This window comes from Trematomus bernacchii, unplaced genomic scaffold, assembly GCF_902827165.1.
Source record: "Trematomus bernacchii unplaced genomic scaffold, fTreBer1.1, whole genome shotgun sequence".
Taxonomy (NCBI): Eukaryota; Metazoa; Chordata; class Actinopteri; order Perciformes; family Nototheniidae; genus Trematomus; species Trematomus bernacchii.
Genome location: NW_022987720.1, coordinates 6,619,194 through 6,644,908, shown reverse-complemented (window position 1 = coordinate 6,644,908; position 25,715 = coordinate 6,619,194). Strand labels below are relative to the sequence as shown.

At 39.2% G+C, this 25,715-nt stretch overlaps 2 protein-coding genes and 1 pseudogene across 2 annotated transcripts; all 3 read right to left on the bottom strand.

Annotated features, from left to right (window-relative positions):
* Positions 1–574: 574 nt before the first annotated feature.
* Positions 575–9,379, bottom strand: laptm4a (lysosomal protein transmembrane 4 alpha). Its single transcript, XM_034142654.1, has 7 exons — positions 9,135–9,379; positions 7,083–7,203; positions 5,300–5,376; positions 4,004–4,126; positions 3,051–3,146; positions 2,367–2,465; positions 575–1,599 (listed from the first exon to the last, which is right to left on the bottom strand). Exons 1-7 carry the CDS (start codon positions 9,261–9,263, stop codon positions 1,525–1,527), a joined length of 720 nt encoding a protein of 239 aa, XP_033998545.1. The 5' UTR covers positions 9,264–9,379; the 3' UTR covers positions 575–1,524.
* A 692-nt stretch (positions 9,380–10,071) lies between these two features.
* On the bottom strand, positions 10,072–14,100 carry LOC117492394 (syndecan-1-like). Its single transcript, XM_034142653.1, has 5 exons — positions 13,963–14,100; positions 11,629–11,713; positions 11,429–11,502; positions 11,250–11,340; positions 10,072–11,166 (listed from the first exon to the last, which is right to left on the bottom strand). Exons 1-5 carry the CDS (start codon positions 14,026–14,028, stop codon positions 11,003–11,005), a joined length of 480 nt encoding a protein of 159 aa, XP_033998544.1. The 5' UTR covers positions 14,029–14,100; the 3' UTR covers positions 10,072–11,002.
* Positions 14,101–15,006: 906 nt separating this feature from the next.
* LOC117492888 overlaps positions 15,007–25,715 on the bottom strand; it is a 36,967-nt pseudogene continuing 26,258 nt past the window's right edge.

Below are 25,715 nucleotides of genomic sequence, written 5' to 3'. Positions count from 1 at the left end.
TATCTGCAGCATTTCGGAGAGACGTATAGCAGCAGAGGTGTGAAGTACATTTACTCAAGTAGCCTACTGTACAATTCTGAGGTACTACTTTGTACTTCCATCCCACTACAACTCTAAATACTGTACTTTTACTCCACTACATTTACCTAGTACCTTTAGTTACTTTGCAGATATTGATTAATGATAACAAATATGATCAAATAAGACTTTAGTTACACAGTAACAGAGTAAATTCACAAGCTACCCAGCAGTAAATAACATAATACAGATTTGGTCCACTTAAACAAGCTTGATAAACACATCAATACATAAATGATTTTAATAACATATGATTCTGAAATGGGCCAATCTGCATAGCAAGTAGCCTACTTTGAGTATTTTTAGATGCCAATACTTTTGTACTTTTACTTGAATTACCTTTTGAATACAGGACTTTTACTTGTAACAGAGTATTCCTAGACTGAAGAACAAGAAGTGTTTCTCAACATCACAGACTTACAGCCATTCACTTTTAAATCCACTTTTGAATTTACTACAGAATCTTAGACATAACAAAAGAGTCATGGAGACATAATTTTTCAGAAACGTTTATTGAAGTCAAATGTATTTCCACTAGGATAAAATCATATTACCAATAAAGAAATGGGGAGGCTTTTGATAAGCATGCAAATACTAATGTTCACAAGACTAGCTGCTGCTCCAGATGTCGGGCGAGGAGGAAGCAGAGAAAATGATCATCATCATCATCATCAGTGCCCTCCGCTCTCTCTCTGTCTCCGTCTGTCTCTCCGTTTCAGCTGGGAAACTAATCTCTATCTTTGCTCACACATCGGGGCAGCAGAGTGATGAAAATGTCAGGGGTGGCAGTGAACTGAACCACAGCAAAGCTAAATAAATACCAGACGAAAAAGTGCTACAGACTCCATTCAATGACTGAGATGGAATAGTCTAGGTGTAAATAATTAGGGGGGGAAATAACACAATTCAACAATAAGAGCTATAATAAATGGATTGTCATAATATTTTTTTTACACTTCATATATCAATCAATAGATAGGATGGTGCTGGATTGATGATAGCATTTCAAGCAATTTATTTTCACATGTATCCCTTTTGCTAAGACATAAAAAAGGCCAGAGGGGTGGGAGCGAGGGCTGGTAGCTTCCTTTGCTTTTCAAACATCACATTCATTCATTCATCTCACACAGATTTCAGTCTTTCCCACCTGTCCCCTCTCACACCTCCGGGATGCTCTATAGACACTCTGTAGGAACACAGAGGGAAGGGCTGAACAAAACGTTGTCAGTGGCCTTACACGTACACAGTAGGTCAGGGAAGGGGGGGGGTGAGGGTGAGGGTGAAATGGTGTTCAGAGAGGGTTAGTGAGGCAAGGTAGGAATGCATACGATGGTGGTGTGTGTGTGTGTGTGTGTGTGTGTGTGTGTGTGTGTGTGTGTGTGTGTGTGTGTGTGTGTGTGTGTGTGTGTGTGTGTGTGTGTGTGGTTTGGCAACAGGGGCTGGTGCTTAAGCAGGCATGTAAGGGGGAGGTGGCTCCTTCTCTGGCATCTTCATCGCCATCTCGTAAGTAGGCAGGATGTACTGGAGAAGAAAACAAATCAGCATAACATCATTAATCTATATTAATCCAGATGCTCACATATTAGGGCTGCAACTAAGGAATATACACATTTTAAATTCATTCATCTGGATATCAAGAATCTTAATGGTCAAAAATCATATTTTAAGCGTGCTAAAAGTTAACTGATTTTAGCATCTCTAAAGTTAATGCAGGTTGTCTTCTATGATATTGAAGTGAACATGTGGTGATATTGGGCTGTTTGTTCGACAAAAGTAGGGATTAAAATATGACAATTTGGGATTTTGGAACTTTTAAAATATGCTTTTTGCCGCTTTATACACCAAACAATTATTTTAATCATTGTCTGACAGACAAATTGATAACATATTTTTAATTGTGGATTTCAATTCCATATGAGATAACCTCACCACCAGTTAAGTGTGTCATCTCATCAATATGACTAAACGTTTTAATGTAATAACTATTAGAGACATTTAAGAGTCTTTTAAAGAGGAGATTTGTTTACTTTGATAAAAAGGTGTTACTAAAAAAATGGTAGCTGGCAATAAATGTTATTTCTTCTGACAGGTTGTTCTTTTATGAACACTTAATGTGATTACTGCCTCTTTTTGGCTTCTTATACCATCACTGCGTGGACAGCATGCCACCTGTTGGCCCAACGTCAGCATTACACATTGCTGTATGAAAAAGTGTAGAGTGTGTGACAGAGATACCGCTCGTAAAATTCACAGCAGTCAATCAGAGAGCAGTCAGGCAGCCTGCATACCTGGGGAGGGGTCTCGAAGGCCGGGTAGACTGCAATCTCTGGCATGTTCCTGTTATTGATGTACTTGTAGCAGTTCCACACACAGTTGATCAGGTAGGACTGGAAAGCAAACATTTATTTTGAATGTTATTATTAAACTTGCTAAAACCACAACATATCTTTTCAATTTAAAAACAGCACAAAAAGTCATCATACTTTTTAATATGGCTTTTAATTTGGGTTAACTTTCGATTCTCACTAGTATAGTATCATTGTCCATGGTTTACTGTATTTTTTCTGTTTTGCTTTTATTTTACATTTTTTAATTGTTTTATTTTAACATACTTTAATTTCTTGTCAGCTTTAATTCACGGGAATTTCATTAGAATCGCTGTAGATGTTTTATCTTGTTCTGTATTTATTTTAATATTGTTTTTATGTTTTCTATAAAGCACTTGAATGAAAGGTGCTATACAAATAAAGTGTATTATTATTATTATTATTATTATTATTATTATTATTATTATTATTATTATTATATACACATCATCCCTTTACTGAATCCACGGACATTTAACTAATATCAACTTCCTCATCTAAAAAAAATCAAACTTACTATGTTTTAAGTTCGATTGGATCGAAATTAAATGAACCAAAACACAGAATAAACCAGATTTATCTGTGAATAAATAACAAGGATTTCACCTTGAGGATGATGAGGAAGGCAAAGAAGACGAGCACGAAGAGCAGCAAGCAGCTGGAGTCCAGAGAGAGGAGGTTATCTTTGTACGGGAAGTCCGGCTGAGGAGGACAAGAACAGACGGCAGATAATCAATGAGACCTTTTTAAACTCAACACACATCTCCATCAACGCTGCCACGCAACCCACAGAAAGAAACTCAACCCTTAGAGAGCTTGAGGTTGTTTAAACAGTCAAATGTCATAGGTGAATCATTTTCAGTATTTATCAACATTTGTATATCCTGATTGTTTTAGAGCGTTTGTATTTGATTTGGATTCTGGTTACATAGTGCACAATCAAAGAAATGCTGTGCAAACACACATGTTTATCCATTGGTGGTTTTCCTGATTACTTTGAGGAATTCTGTCAAAAAGTCAGAAGCTTATTTGCTTTCAGTCATGTTTTCTCCTCATTTTCCATGAACGTGGAAGTACATTTAACACTTATCAAAAAGTATTTACAATAAGTGCACTAAAGTATGAAGATACTAAATCAACTCTCCTCTAAGAACAACTTGTAAAGGTTTACAAATATAACATTGACATTCAAATTAAAATATCTTTACCCTTCTACATAAACCTTAAACCGTAAATTGTGTAACTTTTTAATTTATTCTATTTTGTATTATATTGTACATTTTTTTTAACTTTAATACTTTTTTATGCATGTAACATTAAGCTGTCTTTGGCTCTTGTTCTGCTGTAACAACGTACATTTCCCCTCTGTGGGACTAATAAAGGGATTCTGATTCTGAAACCGTGGTCTTTTTAGGTAAAAATGACATAAAAAGGAGAGCAATGAGGCTTAGTATTAGATGCTGTTTTCTATTGTCAGGGTCCTCTGTTAATAACAGTGGTGTCATGATTTATAACGCCATGGGATCAGACCGTGGACAGAGGAATGTGTTGGCACTGACCAGCTGGTCCAGGTAGTCCTTGATCCGGGGAAGGTAGGTGAGAGAGCTGATGGCCACCAGGCAGCTCAGAGCAAAGTCAAACAGCTGGTAGCAGAAAAACGGGATGAGCCAGCCGTCACGATGCTGAGGAGAACGATTAGAGGGGGAGACAAAGAATTATAATGAACAAACTTATCAGTTAGGCAGAGGCTGTTTGAGGTCACACAAGGAACATGTTGCATTATTCAACCTTATCCCCAAACACATGTCTTTGATTAACATTTAGACATATCTGTATCAAGGAGGTATTGCCCTCTACAAGAACTACAGATAAGTTCTTGTAGAGCCTGAATCAAAACAGCTTTCAGTGTTTGTTCCATTCTAACCCTGGGTTTCTCAGCTTAAATGTTTAATGAAGATCTTTCCTGGATTGAAAAAACGCTTTTCGCTCTGCGCTCAGGCTGTGGCTGCATCATCACATGTGGTTTGGGGTAAATGAAAAGAGCCTGCCTACAGAGACAGAGAGTGCTGACGCTGTAGCATTAGCAAGCCTCACTGTAACGAATACAAAGAGAAGATTGAAGATCTGCAGCGTTCCTTTAACTGGGTCACTTTACAAGAATCTCTACAGGCATTCTGGGTGTTTTTTTAATGCAAGGACGATATACTCCTACTTGACTCTCCAATCTTAGTTAATGTAGCAAAGTACTAAATATATTTTGTACATTATGAACATGAAACATTTAGGATATTGAATTGGGACACTACAACAACTGCGGCTCTGCACCGCCACACTGCATTGGAAAAGGGGTTTCTACTACTGTTGTCTGGGAGATGTTCTTGCACAGCTAAAGCATAACTCTTGCAGACCGTCAGCATGAACAGATCCTGCAGATGCGAGTCAGCCTTTAACTGTGCAGACATCCTAACCAGCAGCTTAATGCAGGGCCACGACTAAAGGCTATCAAACCTGTCAGTGTTGATGCCATCGGGCAGGCCTGTGAGGTAAAGATGACAGGCAGTGAGAACAAAGCATGGAGTGCTCAACTCCCACTGCACCAGCACTCTTTTGAACATCCAGCTGAAATGAACTGAAGTTTAAAGAAAAAGGGAAGGGTGCTTTGGTATTTCTTATGACGTCTTGCTTACCTCTTAAATCGGGTGCTATTATTAAACAGCGTGAAAGCAATGGTTTTATTTCAATGCATGCCGCCTGGGATTATATATTAGCATAAGAAACCATGACGGCGCTTTAAAGTAAGTACACGCTGTCAAAAGAGAATTAGAAACGGCAGAGTATCCACTGTGCAGACTTACAGTGATGGCTCCATACACCATCATGGCACTGATGGTGAGCATCAGCAGAGAGATGGCAAATCCCACACAGGCATTCTCTGTGGGAGAAAAAGTGAGAATAAAGAAATGAACAAAAAGCATGGAAGCGTTATTACAATGAGTTTATTCGCACATAAATCATTAGTTATCAGTGAGTGTGGATGGATGTGTATTGGTCGGCTCTCCTTGAAGCAGCAGTGATTTACATTCTGCAAGTGAACAGTTCCCACGGCTGGGCTCTTTGCAGCTCACTCAGTTTTAAAGGCAGGCTCTGGGGAGCATTAAGCCTCTCCCTCAGAGCTGCGTAGCGTGGGTAAATACACAATGAAACTCAGACTGGGATAATTAAAAGGCCTGTCTTTCATATCCTCTTTTATCTCCATCACTCAGTTGATCGCTTCCTCAATCAATGGTGCCTGTTGCACAACTGACGATGAGACGATGCTGGTGAGAAAGCTACTGCAGCACTGCGGCCTGGAGGCTTCTCTTTGTTATTCAGCAGCTCCAGCAGAACAACCTAAACATGGAGGACTGTCTGCAGCTCAAGTTGAGGTTTTAGAAAACAAAACAACATAGTCTTAAGTTCTGGTTAATGGAATACAGAAAAGGCTTGTACTTTGGAGTTGGTGGAAATTCCACTTTTGCAGTTTGTGAAAACATAGCATTCAATTATTATGGATCTTTGACTGGTCTAATTTTTTTTTATTTGTCTTTGTGTTGTTTTTTTCCACCTGTATTTAGTTTTAGGTTTATACTAACACTAGGCCAGGGTCAGATGTGTCAACAAATTGCTTTTTTATATAAAATATTCAAAAATATTAAGCAGTGTTACTGCTTACTACAATCTCTACATTTCTTGTTAAAGCAATGTTTTTTCAATGAACATTGTGCAGTTTTACAATCAGTTTTCTTAAGCCAAATGTTACATCTTTAAATTGTCCGTTTTGTCTGATTAAACAGTCTAAGATCCAAAGTTATTTCATTAACTTACACATAAGATCAAGAGGGGGACCAACACAATCATTTGGCATTTTGTTATAGACTAACTATAGACAAATCATCAGCTTGATCCAAAATTAAAGCTAGAGACCCTTTCCTCATGTTATCTCTTAATATCTTGGAAAACTTTCAAACATTTTGTGGAATAGAGAGCGTGCAGCCTGATGAAGCGACACTAACATGCTAACATTACACTCCTGTTTGCCTGCTGTGGGAAGGTCAACCCACAACGATTGTTTCCTCTTCTCTCCCGCTGAGTCAATGTTTCAGAAAAATGAAGAGGAGTCACCAAGCCAAATCAACAGAACAAACGCCAGATGGAAAAAGCACTCCGATAGTCCTGCCAGCCCTGCCCTGGCACATATAAATACAAACACCTCAGCGAAAACACAAAACCTCAAGGAAATACAAAAGAACGATACAAGTGACGCCAGTCCAATAACAACATGAACACAGTTGTTTTGATTTGCACTCCGTGGGGAGGTTTGCTCCCTGAGGAAGATGAATCACATGTTCCACCTCACATAATAGCAGCTCATCTGTTGAGCACATATACACTTCTAAATCCAGAGCATATGTTTGATGTTTCCGTGGGAAAAACATCTTCATCTGAACACCGTGGAAGTAAGGCCTACCTTGAATGAATATATTCAAAAAGGTGTAAATGCCTCTCAATAATCTCATAAACTCAAAACAATTTCTATGTCTTTTTACAATGCTGTTTGAGAGCCCTTATAGTATTTCTTATGTAGATTTAACCACTTACCAGACATCCTGTCGGACGCAAAGTAATGGTCGATGACCTCATACTGCAAGTCGATAGTGGGCACGTTCTCCGGGTGGGTCACAGCTACCGTCAGCAGGATGCCCATCAACAGATTGACTACCTGAAGAGAGGAAGGAGGGAAAAGAGAGAGGGTTTTTAAAAGAACAATTATGCATGTCTTAGCACATTACCAACAAATTGTTTAGCCTTTAAATAATTAACAACATTTTCTAACAACAGTTTTGGATTAAATAACTCCTTTAAGGTCAGGCATTAGTTTTCAGTTTAAGGAAGTTAACATGTGGGGGCATGGATAAGATAAGATAACAATGAATCATTTATCACTCTTTTTATGTCAAGGTTACTTTATCATCATGTGGTAATGAAGGCGTGAGGAGCAACCATTTAAGGACCTGAGGACGCTCCAGCATTCAAGCTGCTACATTCACAAGATACAGAATATTGTGGTAAATTAAGGGAAATAGACATAGCACATGGTGTCATGACCTGAAACAACTGGTTATCTGGAAGGAAGAACATCTAAGTTAATATCATCTTTTATAATAGATGGAATTTCAAATTAATGTGAAATACTATAAATAAATGGTCCTAGTCTATAATTTAAAACTAGCTTTTTAGAGCTGGAACTGACCTGGAACCAGAGCATCTGCGACAAAACAAAGCATTATTGTTTGACACTGACCTCAACATCTTATCTAAAACTTCTCCAAATTTAACTGCAGAAAAGTGTAGCATGCAGGCTGCTCATGTCTAGTTGTTTATGTGTTCTGATAATATCAAGGAGGATAGAGAAGGGAACTTATTGTGCAAATTCTTTATCTCTCCTCCTCCTGATATCTGGCTGTAGCTGTACTATCATTAAATGCAAAAAAGCCAAATTAACCACATTATCAGCTTCTCCCAAATATACTAAATCATAACGTTAACTAACTGTATCGCTGTGTCTGGTTGTTGTATCCGATTTTTTGTGTGTGTCTAGCTTGAGACCTAGTGCTACATAAGATAAGATGGACCTTTATTGATCCCCTCTAGGAAATAGAATAAAGGAAACTGTAAAAATGGAAATATACACAGGGATAATAACAATAGGAATTAGAAAATCCAAAGAAATGAATAGAAATAACAAAACAACAAAAAAGGACTCAAACTCTGATCAGGTGAATTTACATGTATACAGATATGTGAACAAGAGTAACTATATATACACATCAGTGTGAAAGCAGGGATTTCGTGAAAATAGAGGAAAATGCTCATGGGTTTTTGTATGACTCAAGTAGTGTCCAGCTGGCAAAAAGCTTGAAATGCAACCGAAAACATGAACATCTGTTCTGTGACGTGGTGGAGGGGATTATTGCAGAAGTGAATGAGAAATGTGCAGAGGGCAGTAATAGCTGACCTTAGCAAACAGTTGTAACTAATTCAGCCTGTCTATGAACTAATAGAAACTAGATAATATTATGTTAATACTTTTAAACAACAGAAATAATGTTAAACCCCGTATCCGGTTTACAGCATGCTACTGTGGATTCCCTCATTGCCAAGCTTGTTATGATTTGACAGCCATTACGCTATCAAATTAGCGGAATGTTGCTTAGCTTGTGCTTACGTGCAACATAAGTCAAAATGTGACACATTTCATACCCTCTGAACCCAATCGGTTATGTGTTAGCAGGAATATGCCACTGACTGTCTTTATATCAATTAAATAACCGCGTTTTCAAGGTTGGGTGAGTTTTATCGACATAAATACTGAGCTAGTCAAAGCTGTAATGCTAGCAGGCTGCTAACGCTAGCTCTCTGTACAGTTATAAGCGAGGCGTGTAACGGCTGTTTAAAATGGTCAAAAAGTAGCACCTAGCTTACATTAAAGTTAACGAAAACAGTCGTAATACTAACATGGATATGTTTATCGAAAGTGTGGTTGACATTCATTATGTAACTTGCTACTTTTATCGAACTTATCACAGAACTTATTGACAAGCATTGCTAGCTAGCATTAGCTCGCTAATCCCCATCAACCATTTTACGCACCATATACCAAGTTCCCAGGATGATGGTCCCCGTCCGGACGTGGCAACATCCGCAACACCGGGTGGTGTACAGTCTGTCTCGAGTTGGCTTAAAGTGATGCATGTCCTCCACAAGCGTAGGAAGAAACATCGGGAGCTGGTCGTGGAGGATAAAATTCTTCACAGCATCAACAGTCAGTAGACGAACTCGGAGGAGGAACGCCCACCCAGCAAACTGACGAGATGCGAGACACCGCGATAACAACACACGGGGAATAGAGGGTAAGTTTGACTGACAGGAATCTCAACCAATGAGCGTGAAGACATTTACAGAACAGGGCTGCAAAATATGTCTGCTCTTTTAAATCACTTTTAACAACTCACTCTTTTAGAATTGCTTTTATGTGACTTTATTTTATGATTTATTTATTCTTTATCTATGCATTTTTGTTTTATTATTTTCAACCTGTTTTTATGTTAAGATGCTGTTATTTAGTTCACTTGCTCTTTGTGTATCTTTATGTGAAAGCACTTTGTGACTTATGTTTTGAAAGGTTCTATATATACATAAAGTGTATCATTATTATTATTAATAGGCTTTTTTAGGTTGTTGAAAATGATCTTTTATCCTTGTCGTTTTCTTTTACAATTAAACATCTGTATTGCAAAAGTCTCCAGACAATATTCTCTGTGGTGTCATTATTGTCAGTATTAAGTGTGAGAGTTATTCAATTATTCCTTTAATCAACAACAGTTCAAGTGACAGCTCAACCCTCATCTAGTAATCAGTTGCCCTTTTAAGTGTTATGGTGTTACCTTTAGGAGGGTGTACATTATTTTGCAACTTCATCTTTTACCATTTGAAAGTCAATCACATTTTCCTGATTAGTACATACATATACTAAATAAACGTTATACATACACTCTATTTATATGCTAGTAAAACAAACATAAAGACATTCAGGATTGATATTTTTATCAACAATTATCAAATACAAAAATAGTAAATATCTAGGGCCTAGATGACATTACGAGATAGTTACATAGCAGCTCATCATTATTACCAAATTGTATTATTTTACATTTAATATGCACCCTACAATGAGTTCACCCTAGATTCTTCATGTCACATGGATTATTTAATGTACTGTAATGGGGGGTAATGCTGAGGTTTCCCTATTTAACACAGTTAATCAAGTATTTCTGGTTAAACCAGGACTCTAGTCAGGAATTTATAATAATGAGGTCATTAGTCCTGCATGCAGCTTAAAAGGCCCTGTTACACCTGGGTGTAACAGAGGGGAGAGGCTCACAGCATACATTCTAAAGTGTTACAGTATTAAAAGCAGTGGTGTTACTTACAACAATAACAATGGCTAAGTTTCATAAAGCCAGTCCCATAAAGTGTATTTTTTAAATGTAAAAGCTACAAAAAAGTGTGCATGGAAGCAAAGATAGCTGCCACTTTAAAACAATTACATAGCAAAGTGTATTTTACATGGTTGATAATTAATCACATACTACATCTATGATCTTCTTTTAACCATACACACAAACAATGCCAAATAAGATCATATACCTGCTGACAACCCATCATTTATAAAGAAATAAAGCAAGTTAAAATTAGTAGCAAAACTGCAATGATACCTTTGGCCCTGTGTAGAACGAAGCAATCTCAAATCCTTTTTAAGATAGTAAACAAAAACAATTCTTCATAAATATAAATAAATTATCAATGAACAACTGCAGATACATTTGTATTAGGTGGGATAGTCAGCGATTCACCCCCAACATTAAGAGAAGACAAAACGTTTACAGTCGCTCCCAAGGTACATACATTTGCCTGGCAACCTCCCTTTAAAACATAAACATTGGTATTAAAATGTTAAGTTAAACAATCACTTCTTCCCTGTTGGGTCTGTGATAATCTCCACGTGAAGTCGTCTGCTGGGCCAGGACGTATCCTTCATTATCTTTCTGCTGCCATGTATAGATTAATATTGCAGCCATTGCAGCTGCAAGTACCACTCCTATCAATCCTCCTGCAATAACAGCTGAACACAAATGACTGAGTTAGAAACAATCACACACTGTAAAACTCTGTCAAATATGCTTAATGTACCGTAAGGCAAAGTACCTGCAAAGATTTCTTTGTTATCCAAAAAGCTCTTGCTGCTTGCCACAAGAACATATTCTGATCCCATGTTGTCGTTCAGGTCTGAAGTACCCTATAATAAAAAAGAGCAGGATTAAAACCTTATTTTCTGCTCTGCCATCTTCTTAATGAGGTTAAGAAAAAGTGAGACTCTGCCGTACATCAAAGTTAGTCTGGGTTCCACCTCCTGCTGCTAAAATGTGGATATCTTTGCTGTTGGTGTTTTTAATTTCACCTGGTGAGACAGAGAGTATGACATGTATTGTGTTTGGTTTTTGAAAAAGAATGACAAGAACAGAAGATACTGTGTTAAGTGGAGTATAACATTTCTATAGTCTTTGTTTGTGGTTTTCAGCATTACCTTGTTCTGACCAATCTCCTGAACCAGAGCCAGAATCTTCCAAGTCATATCCTGATCCCTCCAAGTCTTCTGGAGGGCCAGGAAACTGATTTCATGGAGAAAAAGGGATGAAGATATTTAAAGACACAGTTCAACACAATACTGTTTCCTGTTGCTGCTATTATCAGACATATGAATACAGACATTGGGCTAAGTAAGCCAATGAAGGTACTTTCCTTAAGAGGACAATAAAGAATGAATCATATCTCGGATACAAAGTCCCACTGATGCAATGTCAAAACACACTGTGGCTGACAAACCCATAATGATGCAGTTATCACCAATAAAGTGTAATGAGTACATATTATAGCTTGAATTAAATGGAAACATAACTCCACCCCTTTAGCAAAGCCGTAAAGGTAAAAGAACACATGATCTGTTGTTTGGACTCAACACAGTGTATGTAGCAGCTCAGCACAACAATAAAAAGCTCCTAAAAAGATTTCTCTTTAAATAAATGACATGCTATACTCATTGATATAAATGTAATGGTCTGTATCAATTGTAAACAATGTACATTACATAAAGTTGCTGTCCTTAATGAAAGAAAAACTAAAATGTTTTACAGCCTTGAAACAGGGGTAGAAAAGTATTACTCTGAAGATTGGATTGAGTAAAGAACAATCTGAACAGTCATACTGTAAATATCCCCACCCAGAAATAAAATGTGGCTTGGTTACCTCCCTGGATCAGTGGACTTTTTGATGTGTCATACTGTCTGTGCTTCCAGCTGTAATCGTGGACACTTATAATGTTTACAGCTGGAAACAATTGTCAAGCAGCACTATTGCTTAAAAGGGATGCAGTGAACCTAATTTGAACCTTATCCATGGTTTGTTTCTCCAGATGTTTGCAATGGTTTTCTACAGACATGAGTGAAAGATGAACTTAACCCAAAATGTGAATGCTTTCTGTCTGTGTGTTAGCCCTGAGATGCGCCGCATTGTACATAAGACGGTCTTACTGCACTTTGACTTGGAAACCACATTAAAGCCTGTTTGCTGCATATGACGTCTATCATCAAGTGTGAAAGAATTTCCGTAGTAAGAATTAAAGGCCAACAGACATCAGAGCAGCGAAACTGAGACAAAAAAACAACAATGTGGGTTAACCACACCAACAAAGACACACATCCCTTCACTTAGTATTGAACTTCTTCGAAGAAAATAACGAAAAACATGTGAAAACAACCAGATGACAGAGATATAAAAGTGCTATTAAATATAATATTTTAATCATTTTGTTTTGAATTAATCTTAATCAATGACAACATGGATATGGAAAAGTGTCAATTTATGTTGACTTGTAAGGTTAGGGTTAGTTTATTTATATAGCACATTTCAGATACAAAGGCAATTCAACTTGCTTTACATAGTCATTAACATGTAATGATTAAAAACTAAATAAATTGACCAAAAACACAATTCATAAAAGAGATAACATTTTTTTGATTGTGATGTTGCCTTAAAACATTAGTTAGGAAGTAAAACATTTGTATCAGATTTGTATGAACTTAAAAAATATATTACGTTTTCAACCACTGTTATAGAAGAGACTTTTAGTTTGGGGTTAGTCCAAGGTACACTCCTTTTTGTCACAAAATGCATGTAGCCTACTATAAAGATATTCGACGTATGAAATATCTGTAAAAAAACAAACCGGCGGTTCTTCTTGTTTATATAATTGCTACTGAAAGCCACATGACGTGTTGAAACCACAAAATGGGAAGTGTGATGTCCTCTGTTGAAACGCACCTGGTTTTCATTTTCATATATAGATATGAAATGAGTACATTATGATTATTGATGCTTTAATGTGTTCATCACATCTGGTAAAGGTGGAGCTAATTGAATTACTTTATATATTGCTGCTGGATATATGTTCCTAAAATGATATGTTTATAACTAGTTTTGTTAAATAAATGCAGTGGAGTGAAAAGTACAATATTGGCTTCCAAAATAAAGTAGAGTAGAAGTATAAAGTAGCATGACATTTAAATACTTAAGTAAAGTACAAGTACCCCAAAATCGTACTTGAGTAAATGTACTTCAATACCTTACACCACTGAAAATCAACAAATTCGATTAAATGTATATGTTGGTCACTGTAACTAACATTTAAAAAGATTTCCAATGAATCTCAAGGCTTAACAAACAACAAGGTCGTAAAACAACAAACACACCTTCGTGAAGTAATATAAGCACCGGGTAACTTCAGGAAGTGAGAAAGGTGAGCACAAGATTGACGTAACGTCTACAATGTCAACATGTGTTTTAAAGATTAAAAGTGACTTACCGACATATTGATAGGATGTATTAATCCCAAAATCAAAATCCAGGAAGCTTTCAAAGAAATCCTCATGTTTAGGTTGAGTTGGTGTTCAGTTTATTTTGTCCTCTCCCTCGAGCCTCTACCTGGCCGCCCAAGCCCCGCCCACCAATAAACACGTTCAACTCATAGGTTCAACTGTACTCAGACACTACTTACTGATATACAACTGATAAAACATCCACTCGTGTTTTTAATTCAAAAAAATAATTAAACAATTTAAAATTATTTAATGGGCCCATGTAACTTCAGAAAATGTCCTTAGTTGCAATACATTAAAAATAAATATTACGTAAATACAAATACATTTGGCTTCCTTAATTGTTTGTAAATGTTTTACAGAATAAAATACCTATGAAGCAAAATCTCTGCGATCAATTTTAGTGCAAGGATAAAAGTAAATACAAAATCGCTCCCATCAAAAGTTGCATTCGATCAATTAGCCTATTATTGATGCACTAGCAGTATTTTATTATTAATGTAGAACAATGCACTGTATTTTTAAAATGGTTCGTTTTGTCTGGATTTCAATAATGCAAAGTTTTACTACATAAGAATAAGATTTGGATGCAGCTGTATTTGTACTACAATAAATTAAAATCCCTCGACTACAATCAGCTAATTTCAATGTCATTAATTATGCAACTTCTACAACCAATTAAAATGTAGAGTAGAGATACAGATGTAAACAGTATGCATTACCACTGGTCAATATTCCTAACAATCAAGTGCTTAAGCTAGTTTTGTTATTGTTTAACCAATAGTGCGGACAATTTGTTTACGTGTCAGTAGGATTAGGAATTTGCATCTAGTTAGGCAGTGTTTAGTTATATTGTGATTGGCCTACCATTTAGTGGAGTAAACATTAAAACCAGTTCAAGATGTATATTGACCCTTTCTCAATCTGGACACAGATTATTATTAGGAGTAACACATTCTTCCAAAAATGTGTAAACAAGATAAAAAAGGCTTAAAGAAACATGAGAACAAAAAAACACAACAATGCAGATCAAATGTTAGAAGAACAGTTTAATCATTACATAGTCACAATTCTGCTTCCAAAAATGAGTTTGTTTTCTTCATCTAACATCTGGAAATGTACATAAGGCCACCTGAAAATGTACATGACTTTGACAGTGTGACAAAACTCATATGTTCATATTTATATAATTGACAATATTTTACATTGCTTTTGCTTACAAGGTAGAAGCTGTTCCAAAATACAGCACTCTTCTGTACAAAAATAATTCTTGTCATATCCTGTGAAGTTTCCATGGTAGCAGAGAGGACTAAATGCAGCCTCAGTTTTAGTACAGAGTGTTTTTTTCTTCTTCTTTTTAAACTGTCACACTTTAGAAAGACTAACAGTGGATGTTTCAGCTCCAGTACAAATAGAGGCTGGCCTTTCCCATAACAGATTAAAAACAAAAACCATGCCAGATTGTGAAGCCATAAAGTTCTTTTTTCCTTTAAAATAACACTTGATCAAATAAAACTGTATACATTATATTCAAGGGGAAAGGAGTGATGAATATACACACATCAAAATGCACATTTTTGCCTTTATCTCCCCCAAAAAAGTGTAAAAGACATCCCATTTACAGCATAAACGTTTACAAATGTACAACTGTACAGACGAAATAAAAGCATAACTACAAATTTAGAGCAAGGCCTGTCAAACACCACGACTAGACGTTTTTTTTCAATTAACTAATAACCTTACACTTATTAACTGCACATATACTACATGTATTCTACAATTATTCATTTGAAGCAAAGAAGCCGTCACTACGAGCATTACAGGTAAATCGCATAGCTTTCGATGGCCCCACCAGCCTCCACCAACGCACTTGCATACCCAACCAAATGAAAAAAAGGTTTAAAAAACAAAAACAGAACCATTAAAAAAGGTTCCTTCGGCATCCCTTTCTTCAACTCCTCCCACTACTTCTAGTTCATTTCATCTCAGATGTACAAAGCTGGGATAAGCTTCACTTCACAACATTTGTTTTACTCTAGTCTGACTTTAGGCGGTGGGGATCCCATCGTCGCTTCAAGCCCCCTACCCAAAAGCAACAATTTACTCATACATAAAGATGCTATACATCGCTAAACTACTTCTACGCAAGAGATGATTATTCAGTACATAAAGATACCGTTTCTAGGGCAGTGTTCATCTCAAAGTACAAGACAGATAAGATGTTACACAAAACATGATAAAGAAAAAAATCATTCCAAGGATTAAAACCTGTCACAGCATGCCAACACATACCCCACCCCACTAACCCCACAAAAAGCCCCCCCTCCCCCTCCCTCACTACGGTAATTTCCTGTTAAGATTATACCAGGTTACACGGCCGCTGTACAACCAAACCTCATGCTCTGCTTCTATAAGTTAAATGGTAGCCTTCTTGTTTTGCATAAACCCCGAGTGATCACTTGGATGAGGCTCAGTGGATACAGCAGCTCAGGTTGGTCAGTCTGTAATATTTAGTACCGAAACTGTTCAGATAGTTACATCAGGCAGACTACAAGCTGCTGGGGTAAACAAAACTCCCGCCTCCGAATGGGAAAGGAGGCAGAAAAAAGCCACCACTGGGAAACACCGCCCTACACTGAAGCACCAATCCCTAAAGCGGAGCTCGCACTGCGGTCTTAAGAGACGTCGGGTTCACTGTGGCACAGGACTCATCGTATTCACCTGTGGGTTGTATCCTTCCACACTATGTAGTGCTATCTGAAAACGAATCCATCAGCTGCTTTGGCATGGGAAAACACTTTTACTGTGCACGGGATAATATACAAATATAATCATCAATTGCCTAGATCTCATTAGAACAGCTGACATAAGTCTGGTTACAAAAACAAGTGGAATTGTTTCTTTTAAAAGGATCACTCAGTTTAGCCTTATAAAATCACTTGCTGGTGTTAATTGTAGGAATTGGAAATTTCAGCAAATGTGTATAAGTTTTTTTTCTACAGAGAATTTACAAGGTAAAAAACTAAATGTACAAGATAATATGAAAACCAGTCAAATACATCAATTACATCATTAACAATGGGCTTGTGCTTTACCCAGGAACGGAAAAAAAGAAAAAAGAATCAGCCTGCCGACTGAGCGCCCCCGGGGGCCGCGGGACGGGCCGGCACCAGGGGGCAGAGCGGCAGGGGTCAGTTGTCACAGCGTTCTTAGGTGAAGTTGACTTGTCTGTTTTTATTTTTTTGGTAATTCCCCCAAAAATGGGATAACAGAGGGTGTCAAAGGCTAACCCCTATGGCTAAGGAGCATTTCTCACAGAACGGGGGGTTTGGGGCTCGTAGTCCTCCGCTTCTCTCCGGGGGGCCCAGGGTGTCGACGCGACTACATGAGGCCGTTAGTGGGGCCACCGATGGGACCCAGCTCAGAGCCGCTCTTCATGTAGTATTTCTCCAGCTTGGCCAAAATGTGCTTTCCGTAGGTGTACTTACGTAAAGTGGCAATGTGAGGCCGGATCTGAGAAGGGAGAGAAGGCACAGAGGTCAGCAGAGCAGAAACTAGTAGTCTATTCATTATTGAGTTCATCTAAAACATATTTAATAAATCAATCTAGGTCAGTTCTGATGCCATAAAAGCCAGATTTTGTATTTGCAGCTTCTTATGAGTTATAACTTTATGATAAGGAAAATAAATTAATATTTAAATATAATATTTTAGATCTTGTTGGTCAGATCATAATTTACAGGCATTTCTTACAATAAAAAAATAAATAACCCTAGCTCATAGTCAGTGTGGTTTAATGTAATGTAAAAAAACAAACAAGTCAATAACTAAATTTTAAAGAGTCAAAACGCATGCAATATGGATTAAATACAGGAAGATAACAAATAAAATATATTTTATGTTCTATACTCCATTTTTGGAGGGAATGTATAAGGTCATAAACCTTGTTTTCACAAGTTGCTCAGACCCTCGCAATGTTTCGAAGTTAGGGGAAATTAGTAAATTGTAGTTATTGTTCTATTGCATAAGAGGTAAACTACTTATTTAAAATCATTAGGCGCTTTCACACCGGAGTACTTTTCCCAGTATAGTTCCGATATAGTTCCGAAAAAGTGCGATCACACCCAAAAAATCCGGAACTAGAACTTAGTTCATGAGAACCTTTTCACCCCCTTTTCAGTCCCTGCTAGAGAGCAGGTACTTTCATGGGAGAAAAAGGTTCCCATTTCTGATTGGCTGGGCGGATTGCAAACCACGCCCCGTAAAACTCCCCAAAAAGTTTTGTGAAGCCGCCATTTTATTTTCCTCGCATTAGCATTATTAGCATTAGCCCAGCGCACAAACGGAGAGAGACTAACTTATGGCAACACAAAAGAAAACATGGCAGCGGTGGAGATGAGGTGGTGTCTGCGTTTCTGGCGATTTACTCGGAAGGCTTCAGTAGAAGCTGCCGAGAAGACTCCCAGCAGCTTCTACTGAAGCCAGTCCCCAACTCCGGGGACTTCCGGCCGGGGACTTCGGGTGGCAGTATACGCCGTGAAGTTCTTTGCGGCCTGCCAGTAAACCCAAAGCAGCAGAAGAAGAAGTGACGTCAGCAGCTTCATTTGATCTGCTCTTTAATTCATCAGAACTAAAGAGTTCTGATCAAATCAAGTTTTATTTATATAGCACATTTTTAAAACGATTTTTGGTCGAGCCAAAGTGCTGTACATCCAATAAAAACACTTTACAATAAAAACACTTTACAACAAATACAACAGCAAAAATTTTAAAAAAATCACACAGGGAAATGTCGTGCTCCGCTCTGACTAGAAGGCCAGAGAGAAGTAGTGAGTTTTAAGTGTAGATTTAAAAACCCCTAGGGTCTGGGCCGACCTCACATGGAGGGGCAGAGTGTTCCAGAGCCTAGGGCCAGCTGCTGCGAAGGCTCGGTGCCCTCGGGTTTTGAGCCTGGTCTTGGGCACTATCAGCAGCAGCTGGTCAGCCGACCTTAAAGCTCTGGCTGGGGTGTAGCGATGGAGGAGTTCTGCTAAATAAGCCGGAGCCAGCCCATTTAGGGCTTTGAAAACAAATAAAAGGAGTTTAAAATCAATTCGGAACCGAATTGGAAGCCAGTGCAGTGAGGCCAGAATTGGGGTGATGTGGTCACGCTTTTTATGGCCAGTGAGAAGACGTGCAGCTGCGTTTTGGACTAGCTGCAGGCGTCTGACGCCTGGTCCATACCCACATACAGAGCGTTGCAGTAATCCAGTCTTGAGGTAACAAAGGCGTTGATAACCCTTTCTAGGTCTTTAAAAGATAAAAACGACTTGGTCTTGGCCCATAGTCGTATTTAAAAAAAGCAGGTCTCGACTACGGTGCTGACCTGCTTATCAAATTTAAAAGCGCTATTGAAGGTCACTCCAAGGTTCATGACAGAGGGGAGGATGTTTTTATTGAGGGAGCCCAGAATTTCAACCGGAGGTTGGGGTCCAAAAAAGATGACTTCTGTCTTGCTCTCGTTGAGGAAATGTTGGCTCAGCCAGGATTTGATCTCTGTTAAGCAGTCCATCAACGGCTGTAATGAGTTGACATTTGAATTGAGAGGCAGATAGATCTGTACATCATTGGCGTAACAATGGAAGGGGATGTTGTGTTTTGTGAGAATTGAACCTAGTATGTACAGTAGAAAAAGGATGGGGCTGATGAACTAAGTACGGCAAAGTACTTGGTGTGAAAGCGCCTATAGGTACACTGCATTTATGGAGAAACAGATTTGTAGTTTACCAACCTTGTGCATGATGATTTTGCGCTGAGCAGGTTCTGCCATGTCAATCATTCTTTGGACGACATAGTTGGCGTACTGGTCCTTCATCATGGTGTACAGGGCGCTGTGGGGCCCGTCCTTCTGGCAGCACACTTCATCTATCAGCAGAGCTCTCTCCGCACGCGAAGAGTGGATCACACACTTCTCCACAACATTACTGAAGGAGAAAAGAAAGAGAAAACCTTCCGTTTCATCATCTGTGCTGAAAGAGTTACACAGCAGTTATCCGTCATGGTGGATGCTTTAATTGTTGGAAAGGCTTAATAATTATTACTGCTTTTGGAATTATTATACGACTGACAATAAAAGTTGAATGTGTTTCACTGTGAAGTAAACCTCCTCAAAGTGTCTACATTAAAAACAAGACAACTTACCTTGCAAATTTGTGTTGGCTGAGGACAAGAACCTTTCCTCGAACCTCTGCGACGATCTTGCTCTTGTCTTCTGGTCTGCCGTGCTCCAAAACATGCTGAATGACGTAGTTACCGTACTGATCCTGTAGGAGGCAGTGAAGGAGTGAGCTCAGGGTGAAAAACCATTTCAACATAAAGAACATTTTAAAAAAAATCATAAAGGACCCATGCAACACCCTTTATTGCAATTGATGCTCATGCAACACTATTTAACATTGATTTAAAATTGTTTGCGAGATAATCATGCATCTCTACAGTGATCGATAGACCGATGAGTGACACCCCATTTGGATCTTACTAAAAAAAAAAAGTTATCGTCATCACTGCGGAAGGTCAGACAAAGCAGATGCTGCCGGTTTGATGAACAAACATGACCAACAGCATCGTTGCCCCTTCAGGAATGGGTGATGGACAGTTATGGTGTTATTTTAGTGTGACAAGAACTCACCTGCCCAAGCAACAAATAACACCACTCTGATTTGATTGTGTTAAATTAGTAGTTTTTTTGGGTAGGTAATGAGTCCTCCACTTTTAATTTGGTAGCCTTCAAATCCATTTCCTGTCAATCTGTTTTAACAAGAACCTGCATTATATTAATTTAAGCCAATTTCTTACAGTAAGATGAATCCTTTACTTGCCCTATGAGTTTAAATTATTCTATCAAACAATAGCAGTGAAATCAAGACGATAAAAAAACAGATTGATCAGGAGATGCTTCGGGCAGAAGAGAGGGATCATCAGACAGCAGGTGTGTCTTTTGAATCCTCTGTGGCATAAAGCAAGAAGGAGAGAAAGGCGAGAAAGAGGCGGCTCAGTGGGTTAGAAGAAGGCCTGTAGTTGGAAAACTATCTAAAATGTTAAATAAGATTCTTTACACAACAAAAGATAAAAAAGGGAAAGAGGAAGGGAGCATAGGGACATCCGCGAGAGAGAGGCAAGTTGCTCTGACCTTGAACAGTGCATCGCGGGACACTGTATAATATGTTTTGGGTGTCATCTCCAATGATACGCCTTGATATTTCTAGATGGAATAGGTGAGGGGGCAGGGTGGATGTTTAAATAATCACATACATCAGATGTAATGACAGCTAACAGTATACATACATTAATCCTTACATTTTACAACACAACTACAATGACAAACTGACAATATGAAATGCAAACAAGGAAGACATGCAAATACACACATCAATAATAATCTGTCACATCTAACAAGACAAACATCTAGGTTCACTTAGAAATGAGACAGATGTGCTCACCTGGCCCAGCTGTTCAGAGTGCTGATGCAGCTCTTCCAGGATGGGCAGAGTCTGCTCCTGGGTGCAGTGCTCCAAGATCCTCTGGATGACTCTGCAGCCATAAGGGTGTGTGGAGAGCACAAACACCTGCAAAAGGAAATACAAATAAGGGTATCAGTACAGAGGTCATTTCATAAAAATAAAGCACGACTGAAGTATAAAAGCTGCGTTTGACTGGACTAAAAAGCTTACAGCTGTATCAATATCAGATATTTACTTCACAATATTGTGGTATCGATAGAAATTGGAAAAAGTGTAAAAGGTGGCGATGGACTTTATTACTAACAAAAAAAAAAAGGCACTAGCTTATTATATGCAATAATATCATTAGTATTTATTTTTAAATGAACACTGTGATGGTAAAAAAGTAATGCCTTTACTCCATACAGAAATTGATTGTTTTATTGCCTGACAATTAATGTCATAGGATCATGTTAAACTGACATCTGATCTGCTCGTTTCTTTTTCATATTACCTTCTTGCATAAAACAATGCCATCTATATATTGAACGCACCTGTCCTTGGAAGGCATCAATAATGAACTGTAGGGCCTGAGGCTGGACGCACTCGATACACTTCTGCACCACATGGTTGCCATTCTGGTCCTTGACACACTTCAACACGTGGCCATCCAGCTCGCGGACAATGTCGCTCTGGAGAGAAGAAGTTAGGGGAAGGAAGGAAAAATGTTAACAAATGTCCCCATGTTGGCATATGATAACAAAATAAATAAATAGTTAGCAAGAACTTTGTTTTAAAAAAAGAAGTATCATCTCACTTACAATTACCTGCTGGTCAGAGGAAATGGACTCCAGGGCTTTCTGAATAACTCTGCAGCCGTACATCTGCAAAGCCAGGGGAAGGACGTGTCCACGGATACGTGTTGCCAAAGCCAGCTTCTGGTCTGCACTCCCAAACTGCACCACACAAAACAAAGTATTTAGCACACATACTCAAGAAAGTCTCTCTGGTCTTGTATCTGTTTAGATATAGATCGACTTTAAAAACAGTCCTTACCTCAAAGAACTTTTGTATGACATAGTTCCCAAACACATCAGTCATCAGTTGGTATGCTGCTTGCAGAATCTCTCCGAAAACCATCTGCCTCTCAGCTGGAGTGGCTCTCTCTAGCTTCTGTTGGATAAATCTAGACAGATGAGAGGAAAAGATGTTTGTCAGATTTTGGTACAGACACAATGCAAGGTAAACGAGTTAAAATGCCTGAATGAATCAGCCTTTTTCAGCCAAAGAGTTGAAATATCTTATCCACCTGGATCCATGCTGGTCCTGAGAGAACTCCACCATGTGTCCCGGCAAGTCACGGAGTTGAAGGTTGGGGAAGCGATTATTCCTGAAGTCTTCCAGTAGGCGACTGCGTCCAGACGGCATGACATCAGAGCGACTGTAGCGGGGCCGAGACGGAGGGAACAGCTGGCTGCTGGAATTGAAGAGACTGGACGTCCCGCCGGCACTCCGGTACTTGGCCTCAGCTCCAGGCGCTGCAGAGATGTAGCGGCCGCTGCCATTCGTCAGGCCACCTAGGGTAACAGGATGAGCGGATACTGTAGTGGTGACAGCAGTTGACCATGATTGTTATTCATTTTAGAACAGTGTACACATTGGTCAAAAGAAACATTTAAAAAATGAATATTGAGATAAAGTAAAATTAAATAATGTAAAACATTAGATAATGAATGAATATAAGGCATACCTAGGTGAAGGCTGGAAGAAGATCCATGAGAGGAGGGCAGAGAGGGTGGAGGCGTGAGTGGAGAGTGACCTGGGGTGAGGCCAATGGGGCTGGGTGAAGAGGAGTAACCCAGGCTGTTGTAAAAGGGCTGGCCGATGGGAGTTAAGTTGCTGTTGCCACGTTTGTAAAGGTCAGCACTTGCCAGCAGGGAGTCCCTGCGAGATACACTGCTACTAGTAGAGCTTGATACTGCAAAAAAACAAAAACAGAAACAGTGTGAGAAAACAGACTCCTAAAAGTAAAGTGTATCCTTGTCTAGCTTGTGGCTAAGTTACTGACCAGAGGAGCCGAAGCCTCCGAGAGCAGAGCCCAGGCCGACGCCGAGCGAGCCGCCGGTGTTGCTGAAACCCAGGGAGGAGTTCTGTTGCTGCGCAGCGGAGGTGTGTGAGAAGAGGGAGCTGCTCTGAGAAGTGTTGGGGACCGATCCAGAGCCGTAGAAGGAGCTGGAGGGCAGCCCGCCGCTGGGTGGGGGGGCCTGCTGCTGTTGCTGCTGTTGCTGCTGTTGCGGCATGGAGCGGTACAGCCCGTTGCCTGGAGGACCAGACATGTTGTTACCGGAGTTAGAAGCTGACACCGCAGCTGCTGGTGGACGGAGAGAGGAGAGTGTGAGGGGCACAAGGAGAGCTGAGGGCAGAATGACCCCGGGTGGTACTGATTGAGTAAGAGCAGGGAGGAGTAGATAGACATATTGAAAAGGATGACAGGTGGACTAGTACTCACCAGCTTGTGCTGCTGCTGCAGGGTTGAGGAGGAGAGGAGTCTGGACTAAACGAACGGGACCACCTAGACCAGCTCGACCTGGGCCCATCACAAGGGCCCCATTCTGGTCATAATAGGCTGCAGGAGCCAACACCTGGTATCCTGAGATGAAGAACATGAAAAGGGTGTTACTACAAATGAAAGTCACTAAAGAACATAATACCAAAAACATATATATATATATATATATATATATATACATATATATATATATATATACATATATATATATATATATACATATATATATATATATATATATATATATATACAAAACATACTTAAAAGAAAATTCAAATGACTACATCTAGCAGTGAAATGTATATGGCTGTATTGTATTTGTAAGTAGTGGTGTACTTACCAGACATACCTGCGTACGCCAACGCAGGGTTTGCGGCAGCTGCTGCGGCGAGAGACTCCTGCTGACTCTGCTGTCCCTGCCCCGGGGTGAGGGGCCGCTGGTTGTTTCCCTGCCGCATCACCTGGGAGGAGACGGGGAGGACATGGTCACAACTACAGCTTCCCCAAAGGCACTCGCAGAGTTTAACCATATTTAGCTTTTTATGGTAAAGTTGAGCTAATCTGCTTCATCAGGACTGTGTGGCTTTGGTTCTAGCAGTTCTGATTGACAAATGCCTAGCAACATAAACAAACAACCCCCAAACTGGCATCACATTTTGATTCAAATCTTCCTCAATTCTGATTGGTGCACAGAGGAATGCGACCATTGGTTTCCAATAGCGGCAAAACCACTTTTAACACCAAGGACAGGAAGATAAATACAGACAGTTATTACTAATTTGAACTGTATATTGACATGAACTGCACTTGAATTTATAATCTAAGATCATATATGATTTTAAGTCAATATGTAATTTAAAGAAACCCACACCCAGAAATATGTCTAATGAAGAGGGCAGCCATCTTGAAGTTAGTTAAACAGTGGCAGTGTTTTCGTTTGTTCCAACTATAATATTTGAATCTCAATATAATATACTTTAACATGTGCAGCTCGGTTGTCATGACCTTTATAGTCCATCTGTACATGGCCATGTTCTTGAATGTGAAGTTAACTAATCCGTGCTTGACGTATTGAGCGCATTTCAAAGTCATGACATAAACCAGACTTGCATAAATCTGCGCTAACTAACTTTGAGTGGTGTTTAGGAGATTGCTTAATCTGGGTGCAACTCGTCATTCAGGTGCTTTTTAGGGCCACTTTTGCAAAACAATCCTCTGATCAAATCCACTTCTTACCTGTTGTTGGCCTGGCCCTTGTCCCTGATTGGATGCTTGCTGATTAGCTGAGTGATTGGCATTTGAGGCAGCCTGCTGCTGGAAAAGGTTGGCCGGGTACACGCCCCAGGGAACACCATAGTACTGTGGAGGGACCACTGTGGGGCCTGAAGGAAATGGTGATGTTACATACAAATCAACTGAACTCAATCAGAACAGAAGAGCAGTGCATGTCAAAGACAAAAGCCTTAACAAGAGCTCAAAAAAGGCTGAAAATGGTTTCTGTATGATCACCTGCAAGCGAGGCTGCTGCTGCCAGACCAGCGGCAGTGTAGGGGTCGGTTCCAGGGGGGCCAGCATTAATGATGTAAGGGTTTGGCACAAACGCGGGAGCAAGGCCAGCTGCGTATTATGAGGAACAGTAATTATTTTATATTTCCATATCAAATGAATATGCAGCATTGAAAACAGATCTCTA

Bases quoted from the DNA above. Each gene is read 5' to 3' on its own strand.
- laptm4a (XM_034142654.1), bottom strand. From the start codon at position 9,263: ATGTTTCTTCCTACGCTTGTGGAGGACATGCATCACTTTAAGCCAACT. The intron at 4,127-5,299 runs GTAAGTCTGCAC...CGTTCTCCTCAG, and splicing joins TGGTGTATGGAGCCATCACT to CATCGTGACGGCTGGCTCAT. The intron at 3,147-4,003 runs GTCAGTGCCAAC...TGTCCTCCTCAG, and splicing joins AGGACTACCTGGACCAGCTG to CCGGACTTCCCGTACAAAGA.
- LOC117492394 (XM_034142653.1), bottom strand. From the start codon at position 14,028: ATGAGGATTTCTTTGAAAGCTTCCTGGATTTTGATTTTGGGATTAATA. The intron at 11,503-11,628 runs GTAATGCTGAAA...CTGTCTCACCAG, and splicing joins AGGAGATTGGTCAGAACAAG to GTGAAATTAAAAACACCAAC. The intron at 11,341-11,428 runs GTACGGCAGAGT...TTTTTATTATAG, and splicing joins GAACCCAGACTAACTTTGAT to GGTACTTCAGACCTGAACGA.